At 43.5% G+C, this 10,411-nt stretch overlaps 1 protein-coding gene across 1 annotated transcript in view; it reads right to left on the reverse strand.

Moving 5' to 3' along the window:
• Nucleotides 1-9,767, reverse strand: part of LOC311223909 (tubulin beta-4 chain-like) — a gene marked incomplete at both ends in the record, with an annotated part of 28,455 nt that extends 18,688 nt beyond the window's left edge. Inside the window, 4 exons of the mRNA XM_084308671.1 lie at nt 6,778-7,167; nt 8,437-8,547; nt 8,657-8,765; nt 9,711-9,767. Coding sequence (XP_084164797.1) covers nt 6,778-7,167; nt 8,437-8,547; nt 8,657-8,765; nt 9,711-9,767 — 667 coding nt within the window. The remainder of the gene's footprint in view (nt 1-6,777; nt 7,168-8,436; nt 8,548-8,656; nt 8,766-9,710) is intronic.
• Nucleotides 9,768-10,411: the final 644 nt, after the last annotated feature.

The following is a 10,411-nucleotide window of genomic DNA, read 5'->3' on the forward strand; positions in this document are numbered from 1 at the left end:
GGAATAGCACTGCAAAAGACCAAAGCAGACTACAAAGAGTGACACGTTCAGCCGAACGCACAATTGGAGGGGGGCTCCCCACCCTCCAGAACATTTACTACAAGCGTTGCAAGGGGAAGGCTAAGAGAATTATTAAGGACTCGAGCCACCCGAACAACTGCCTCTTTGAACTGCTGCCGTCAGGCAAGCGATACAGGAGTCTCAAGGCGAGCACAGAAAGACTCAGAAGTAGCTTCTATCCCCAGGCCATCAGGCTGCTAAACGAACAATGAATGAACACTACACAACAACAACCACCAAACACACATAGCACACACATCCACACGCACACACTCACTTTAAACAAACACACTGTAGCACCCACTACACACACTTTATAGCACACACCCACTTTAAACAAACACACTGTAGCACCCACTCCCCACACTTTATATTTATGGATGAAGGATTGCACTACAACTCGTACACCTTACTGTAAATTGTACCTAAAATTGTACCTCATCCCATTTCTGCTTTGCACTAGATAGTACTGTACATTAGTACACTGCATAGTATTGTGTATTGTATATTATATGGTAACTCAGAACATTGTACATATGTCTATACCGAACACTGTGACCTCATTTTCTTCTTCTAAATTCATGCTATATTATGTTATTATGTTATTTGATACTATCTTGTCTAGCACAGTCTCTGGAGCGTAACAGTAAGAAGCATTTTGTATGAAAGTATTCTGTACTTCTGTATGACAACTATTAAAGAACTTGAACTTGAACTTGAACTTGAAGCAGAAAAAGGGGGAGACTATGACTTCAGGACACATTCTACCAAACGGTTAGAGCCACTCCCCCAAACTAGGTTGAAAAAACGACTGAAAAAGTGTAGCCGGTGTGATCTTGTCTGCGTTGTGTTTTAGTCCAGTGGTCTGTGATGTCGCGGGCGGCATCACAGACCACTAAGCAAGAACTTCCGGGTCTGGATGCCTCTGGGGAGTGAGTTTACTTGCAGTACCGCTTACCATCCACAGCCACGTCAATACTTGTACCCGTGACTGTGGATATACTGCGGTACCTCCGTTACACCAGCAAACGAGTCAATATCTACAGCATGATTTGTTATTAGTTTAGAAGATTAAAGTGATATAAAATATTTATAATCTAGGATGCAAAATACATATAATTAGATATAACTCTTTCACTGATTGTAAGAAAAGGTAATAATGATGATCAAATGACAAAGAACTGTTTAACCTAAGTAGATTATGTTTTGAATTAGAATTGCAATAACCACATGATTGGAAATACTCTGATAATGTTTTTCAGCTAAAACATATAGTAATAATCTTGAGAAAAGGAGTGATTTGTTTGGCTATAAAAGTTACAGGTTAATCTTCAAATTGATAATTCGAAATAACTAATTTTAAGGTTTAAATCTGAATAGCCATATTCTCTTAAAATATATGAGAAGAGGAGTATTGGACTGCCCCTTTAATCACCAAAATGGCCGCAGACAAACACCATTGGTTAAACAGCTTGCAGGCGTCATCATAATGACGCTGGCAGGAGGGGCGTAGGGGCGGGCCGCTTTTACCAACGCGTTCGTGTTTCCGGGTTCCCGCTTTGCGCTCTGATTGGCCACTGACCTACGCTAGTACGCCCCCCTCGCTATGAGCGTAGCAGGACGCTGAAATGCAAATGCGTATCACAGTACTGCCTCCAACAGATGTTTCTGTGTGACTTTATGTCCGCTAAAGTTCTGGTAAGTTTAGCTTAGAAATGCTGATAAATGCCAGTTCATTCATGCTTTGAGGCACGCTTCTTGACAGGATTTTATAATATTGTATTTTACAATAACAATTCATGACAGCTTGTATAGCTCAACTGGTTATTAGTCCCCTGCCTGTGGACCATATGGTCCCCGGTTTGAATCTCTTGGATACTTCTTTTTTCCTGTAACATTAATAAATGTATCCACTCTGGTTGATAAGATAAGATATTCCTTTATTGATCCCCTTGGGGTAATTCAGGCATCATAGCAGCATGGGGGGGGGGGGGTACACAGGTAGTGAAAACAACACAAGCAGTTTAAACAAATAAGTCAATAGAATTGACTATCTAACCAACTAAAATATACAGTATTCACAGTATCACAGTATTCACATAAGGTGCAGTATGCATAAGGTGGTGTTATTGTCCTTTTTGGGACACCAGAGTGGATAGATTATCTAACGTTATGAAAAAAAAAGGTAAGCAAGAGATTCAAACCAGGGACCATATGGTCAACAGGCAGGGCACTAACCAGTTGAGCTATACAAGCTGTCATGAATTGTTACTGACTAATCCATCATTTACACTTTTCAAGTGCCAATTGCGGTCGTCGTCCAATATTTGGCATTAATAAATCAGATATCATGCGTGTGTGCTTTTGTGTGTGCGCTCTCGCGCTGACTCGTTAAGCCTTTCCCTACGCATATTCATTTCTGGAGCATTTCTTTATCCACTCTGGCATGATGGTGTATTGTACTCGCAAATTGCTTCCTGTTGAATTAATCGGTTGAGTGCAGCGCCGACTCTCTACTTACGAGGGGGGCGTACTAGCGTAGGTCAGTGGCCAATCAGAGCGCAAAACGGGAACCCGGAAACACGAACACGGGCGGGCCTAATGGTTTTAAAGAAGGCACGCTGCCAGTAGAACACACGATCGAAACGGAACGAGAGAAGAGGAAGAGAAGAAGAAAAACGCCATCCAGAAGTTGGACTTGATCATCGGTAAAGGCGCCACTGCTGCTGCTGAACTGCTAAAGAAGAAACATTTATTAAACTACGACCAGAACTTTGTAACCAAATACTTTTTGAATACTTGAGAATCCAAACCGAGTGTGTAGGCTACTTGTCATAGAGAATGCGTTGAGACGACTGTTTGCCAGGACGATTTCAATAAAAGCTCTATTCTTGATACCACTCTAATTTCACCGGTGTGGGACTCGATTCATCCGCATTCCTACATCGCATCTGACCAGTGGTCATTCACACACGTAGACAAAGTACTGGCCAAGATACGACAGTTTTGGTGCAGCAACGAAGACGTCTTTGACCGCGACGGGCAGGCACGTGCACACATAGAGGCCAAGGGGTGCTTGAGCACCTGTCTTTTTGAGCCTCATCAAAAAAGTGCCCTTTTTGAAAAAAATTAAAAAAAAATTAAAAAAAATGTTTATCGTTACGCATCACTGCCCTTCCACTGAAAAATTTCAGGATAGAATCAAAATATTAGGTAAAGAGAGATGCCCGATATTCCATTGCAGTTTGCACGGCCTCCTCAGCGTGCCTCTCCGCGGACCTATATATTTTATGCATAGCGTGGGTGGTGATGATGATGATGATGATAGAAACCGCTGTGGCGCATACAGTTGAATGCTGGTATTACACTCATTGAGGGACACGAAGAAGTCAAGTCCGATGGGATTTGGGAATCTCAAATACAAATCGGGATTGGAATAAAAAATGCATTTATATTAAACTATACAGAATATACAGCACTTCTTGGGGTCTGTAGGGTAAGCACTTATTCCCTCCCCCCTGAACATTTATGGAGATGTATGGGCCTTTTAAGTCAGTGATAAAAGAGTCTTTCAAGGATAAGTGAGCTCCTGTACTGATTATTATAGTTCAATATTCAATATTTGATCACCAAAACCCCCCAAAAAGCATAAAAAGGGGGCCCCCTGCCCGAAAAGGGCCCTTAAAAGTTGCGATTGCGCGCTACACGCGCTCGGTTAATATATGCACACAAGTGTAGTGCCCTTTTCAGCCTTTGAGCACCTGCCCCTCTAAAGTCCTGTGCACGTCCCTGGCGACGGGGCCCCTGCGTAAGCTGACCAGAAGTTCGACAACTCAGGTGAGTAGACAAGTGATGCTTGGGGTTAGGGTGCCTGGGCCGCAGCGGGCACTGTCGCACGGTTGTCAAGGGCCGGGGAAGCGGGCGGCGTAATGCAGTAAGCAGTGGGAGTGGCGCCGGCCGCCGGGCCAAGGCAGGGCGGGGACGACATTGACACTGTCGGAGGACGGGCTCGGTGCGGTCTCTGCCAGGTCAGGGTGAGGCGGGGATCAGGAGTGTGTGTATTGAAGTACGTGGTCAGCAAATATTGCAATTCAATCATTTGTTAGGGATACAGTAGCTTAGGGCAAGTAGGCGTTATGAGAGTGAGGTAGGGGGATGTGAATATACCGAAGTCAGGATAGAAATTATACGGATTTGGAATGAGTGATTTTTTATTTTGTAAGACGAACGGAAGACGATTGCACAACGGCGAGGATGCTGGATGGTAGGTTTGAATGTGGCATCACGGAAGCTATATCCTGCATTAGGCTTAAGGGATCTAATATTAAAGTCATGCTTGAAGACACGTGCCACAGGAGTTGGGCACCCGCGGAAATTGGACTGGAATTGCGTTGCTAGGGAACAGATTGGACCCAAGTACATTTTCTGTCAGCTATTGATATTAGCAAATAGGACTCCCTAAAAACTTGGTATCTCATCTGCAGTGGTGGAGGAAGTACTTTAAGTATTAGAATAAATACCCAGATAAAATGGTACTCCGGTAAAAGTCCTCCATGGAATATTCTACATAAGTAAAGGTTGAGATGTTTTTGACATTGAAGTATCAAAAGTAAAAGTACATACATAATTTGTGTATTCAGTGGTCTGAAGCATTCATTCTTCATCCATCGACTTGTAAAGGTTGTGTTAAAGTGTCACATGGTCGTTATGCTGGCTGATTATTTGACTAGCTTCAAATTTTGCCTTGTTTTCTATGCAAAGTAACTAGTGACCGATGGGTTTGGATAAATAGAAAAGGACAATATTTCTTTTGACAAAAGTACAAAGTTCCCTAAAATGTAAATACTGAAGTAAAGCACCTGGAAATTGTACTTAAGTACAGATGGGTTACTTTAGACCACCGCTTACTGTAAACCCACCCTACCTTAACCTCATTGGATACAGTGGATGACGCCCAAATAAAATTGAATTAGCAAACTGACACAGGAAATAAATTCAGGTCCCCTTTAAGCTGAAAGTGTAGACTGGGCGATCAGAGCTGTGTGAGGAACCTAGTCAAAGTCACATGACCCTATGCCAGACCAGAGGAATACCCATATCAGATGAACATCATTTCATGCAATACATTTACTTTGTTTTGGTAAATTTGCCCTGGTGTGGCCTTAGGGATACATTGCTACCGAGGGCAGATCTCAAAATGTGAAGTTAATGTTCTTTACTAGTCTTGTGACTTAACACCTAACAAAGTTGTCATTTAGCAGTGGTGGATTATTTGGCCATCAAGGGAAATAATAAGTGCACTAATCTGGTTCAAAAGCAAATCCCCCATGTTATGAATCATACAACTAGCACATGATTTGGCATTAGGTTGCCATGGAAAAAGCACCATCTTCCACACAAGCCGAGTATATCACACTTCACTTGTCAAATTTTATAATAAAATCATTTGAGACCTTGCATTTCAGTCATTTGTGTCAAGAATCAGTGAATTGAAGACCAGATAATCAATCACTAGTTTACACCAAGACCAAGATTAAGCAAAAGGAACTTTATTATTATTACATGTAAAAAGAAGAAGAAAAAAAAAGAAATCTGGTAGCTGTATAGTGGAACTCTTTGAACTTCACCCACCCATCAATCTATCTGTAAAAAATAAGAATAATTCTGGTAGCTGTATAGCGGAACTCGTTGAACTACACCCACCCATCAATCTATCTGTAAAAAAAAAAATCTGGTAGCTGTATAGTGGAACTCTTTGAACTACACCCACCCATCAATCTATATTTAATATATAGTGGAACTCTTTGAACTACACCCACCCATCAATTATCTTTAATATATAGTGGAACTCTTTGAACTACACCCACCCATCAATCTATCTTTAATAGATAGTGGAACTCTTTGAACTACACTCATCAACAGACAAGAGAAGAGCCAGCAAAAAGGTGACAAAACATAAGGACAGATGATGGAAACACACTGGAAAGGTCATCTGACAGGTCAGTGAATTACACAGCTTGGTAGAGGCACCATTACACCCAATTTAAGCTAAATCCTCCTCCTCTGCCTCCTCGTCGAACTCTCCCTCCTCCTCTGCGGTGGCGTCCTGGTACTGCTGGTACTCCGACACCAGGTCGTTCATGTTGCTCTCCGCCTCAGTGAACTCCATCTCATCCATGCCCTCTCCGGTATACCAATGGAGGAAGGCCTTGCGCCTGAACATGGCGGTGAACTGCTCAGAGATGCGCTTGAACAGCTCCTGGATGGCCGTGCTGTTGCCGATGAAGGTGGCCGCCATCTTGAGGCCACGGGGAGGGATGTCGCAGACGGCGGTCTTCACGTTGTTGGGGATCCACTCAACAAAGTAGCTGCTGTTCTTATTCTGTATATTCAGCATCTGCTCGTCGACCTCCTTCATGGACATGCGACCGCGGAAAATGGTCGCCACGGTGAGGTAGCGTCCGTGACGGGGGTCGCAGGCGGCCATCATGTTCTTGGCGTCGAACATCTGCTGGGTGAGCTCTGGGACCGTCAGGGATCTGTACTGCTGGCTGCCCCTGGCGGTGAGTGGGGCGAACCCGGGCATGAAGAAGTGCAGCCGGGGGAACGGGACCATGTTGACGGCCAGCTTGCGCAGGTCGGCGTTGAGCTGTCCGGGGAACCTGAGGCAGGTGGTGACGCCGCTCATGGTGGCAGACACCAGGTGGTTGAGGTCGCCGTATGAGGGGGTTGTAAGTTTGAGGGTGCGGAAGCAAATGTCGTACAAGGCCTCGTTGTCAATGCAGAAGGTCTCGTCTGTGTTTTCTACGAGCTGGTGGACCGACAGCGTAGCATTGTAAGGCTCAACGACTACGTCCGACACTTTGGGCGACGGCACCACGCTGAAAGTGTTCATGATGCGGTCTGGATATTCTTCACGGATCTTGCTGATGAGCAGGGTGCCCATGCCGGAGCCCGTGCCGCCGCCCAGGGAGTGCGCAAGCTGGAAGCCCTGCAGGCAGTCGCAGTTCTCCGCCTCCTTCCTCACCACATCCATCACAGAGTCCACCAGCTCCGCTCCTTCCGTGTAGTGGCCCTTCGCCCAGTTGTTACCTGCACCGCTCTGGCCTGCAAACAACAACAACACATCAGCACTAATCTCACAGGACCAGTGGTGGAACATAGTTTATTTACATTTACCAAGTAAAAAAAGTAGAAATACCCAGATGAAAACCTCAGGTCTTAAAATTCACAATTCTACCTTGGTAAGAGAAAGAAAGTGATATTGAATCACCATCATCTTTGTTTTATGTCCCTATTTTCCCACTACAGTGAAGTTGGACGGACGATGACTCCACGCCACTGGAGTTATTATTTTTGGTTTGTAGCTAGTTTTATACCTCGGATGCCCTTCCTTACAGGTGTCGGTGAGGACCTAGCCATTGCGTATTCCTACACACAAGGCAGTGCGGTTTTCTTTCAGGGTTCTCCCCTTAGCCTTTGCGTATCCCTATGCACACACACAAGGCAGTGCGGCCCCTGTATCCCTAGGTAGGGAGGCTAGAAAGGGTACCAACAGTTGCCCAAGGTGAACCCTCAGACTAGTGGAGGGAAGGAGTTGTCTTAATTCTCCATTCTAGTTCGGCTTCAGCTAGAACTAGCCACTGAATATAAAGTATTTCTTTATTAAGTATAAAAATGTAATGTGTATATATTCTAGTTTTTATGTGTGGTCCAGTTATGGTTGCTCCCATCAATGTCCTCTTGAAGTTTGACAAGACTTAAAATGTGAATCAGCTTCATCTACCCATGACACGTCTCGCATGACAAATTCTATTTCTTCAAAGTAACTGATAAATATTTCCATTGAAATGTAGTACAGTAGAAGTACAAAGTTCCCTCAAAAATATACCTTGGTACAGTGCTTTTGAGTAAAAATACGTTACACCATTGCACAGGACATGTGGCAACATTAAATGTAACATGTCTGGCTGTGTGACGTCAACTTGTCAGCATGAACAGTACCAGGATAGCTTAGCACAATAGCTTAGAAATGGCTTTTGGGATTTGGCACAAACTCATTTATTATTTACAAATTATACAATAAGGACTATGGCCATACAGCATTATTCAATATAAACAAATATATTAAAACTACTAGCCACATCGTTACTAGGGAAACTACTAACAAGTTGACCCTTGATGCTGCTGTCTGACGTCAGTTGGAACAGGAAGTGAAGAAGTCACTGGCTCAGGTTAAATCAAATTAAACCTGTAGCTACATCAGGCACAAACAATGGAGCGCCACTTAGTGGCCAAACATGGCACTGCAACTAAATAACACAAATACAATCACATTGTGTCTGTCACACAATCTATGACAATTTCATTACCTACCGAACACAAAGTTGTCTGGTCTGAAGATCTGGCCGAAGGGACCGGATCTCACTGAGTCCATAGTCCCTGGCTCTAGGTCGACAAGCACAGCACGGGGCACGTATTTACCACCTAGGGGAAAGAGAGGGGAGAGCAAGTCAGAAAAACACAACAGCAATTGAACTCAGCTAAATGGAATGTCATCATCATCCAATTAGGAATGCCCAAAATTAAAAGTTACCCGATGCTTCATTGTAGTAGACATTGATCCTGTCCAACTGCAGGTCACTGTCTCCGCAGTATGTGCCCGTTGGGTCAATGCCGTGTTCATCACTAATCACCTCCCAGAACTGAAAGAGATAAGTCATTGAATTAGGTAAGCATTAAGCAATAATATACGAGCAATGGCAAAAACCCTATTATTCTTCCAAGCCCAGGGGATCAACTACTTCCATGTTTACGTAATATGTTACATTTTTCACAATTTAGAACACATGTCGTCATCATTAGTAGACTGTCTGTCACTGGCGCAGAAATGTAAAAATCTCCCTCCGTGCAGCACTGGGTGCACGTGCGGGAACTGCTGGCTGAAATCCATAAACGACCATTTTGAAATGTTCGTGCTGACATCATTGACTAACCGCCCACACCCGGGGCGCTGCGCGCGCTCAATGAATTCCATAAAGAGTAGGTCGTTGAGCATTAATTATGAAAGAAAAACATCACAATAATGTTTTAACTGCGACGATTAAGGTCGTTGGGAGTTTCGTTACAACTGCAATACTTTAATTAAAACGATGGCATCGAGTTGTCCCCAGGACTAACGTTAAACCTACTTCTTTTTTTGCGCATTGCAGTGGGCCAAATGTATAGTAACGTTAAATTAAGCTTATTCATGTAAAAAATATACGTCTTCATTTAGTGATCCAAAACATATGGGCCAAATATACTTCATAATTTACATAATCTGGATAGTTTCGAGAAAAAATTTCAACCGTTGTCACAAAAAAAATTTCAACCGTCGTCACAAATAATGTTGCAAAAATGGCTAAATGAAATGATGCGAAGTGATTTGACAAAACATCACCACAATATCAATGTGCAACAACAATATAATTGAAAACAGATGACAATTATTTGACATGAAGAAGGCCAGCTCATACACAAGTGACATTGGTAACGGCAGGGTGTGGTACTGTGGTTACAGACACGCACACAAAGCACCGGGCTCTGAACTAACCGTCGACCGAGGATTCTGCTTTATCTTAGATATTAAACACAGACTATTTACTAACCTTGGCTCCAATCTGGTTTCCACACTGACCGGCTTGGAGATGGACAATTTCCCTCATTTTGTCTGGAGGTAGAAGAACAAGTCTTATCACAACAAGGGAAGACGAGTTGAGAGCATCAGCGTATTTAGACCACTATCAGTGGGGCACATGCCCCACTGTTGATCATCTGTGCCCCACTGATCAGTGATCAAATAATTATTATAATATTTTTTACTTCGCTTTGAAATATTATAGTGAAATATTTTACACTGTTGTCGCATTTATCTTGTTGAAATCCTCTAACAGGCTCTTCTTTGTAAGTTAACTGGTTTGCACAAACCTATGACAGCTAATACATGGTACATCCCATGGTGCTCAGCTGTCAGCAGGCAACTGGCCTCGCACAGATCACAGGTGCTGCGTTGCATTCTGTCATGATGCACAGCTAAGAAATTCGGGCATTCCAGCCCTCGTGGACAGACTACTACGGGTTTGTGTGTCAGAAGGACCTTGCTGTGTGTACTTATGTTGAAGGCTTGCCAAACAAAAAGACAATCAAATGAAAGATAAAAGATATCCCCATGTCAGCTCGAAGTGTCGAGCGACGCATCAACGAAATGTCCGAAAATATCAGAGAACAGCAAACAGCTGGATTAAAAGATGCTCCGGTGTGCAGCTTAAAGGGACCAACCAACACAGCCCCCAGATAACGGAGATCAGTA

The sequence above is a fragment of the Notolepis coatsorum genome (assembly GCF_963971535.1).
Source record: "Notolepis coatsorum genome assembly, chromosome: 2".
Lineage (NCBI taxonomy): Eukaryota > Metazoa > Chordata > Actinopteri > Aulopiformes > Paralepididae > Notolepis > Notolepis coatsorum.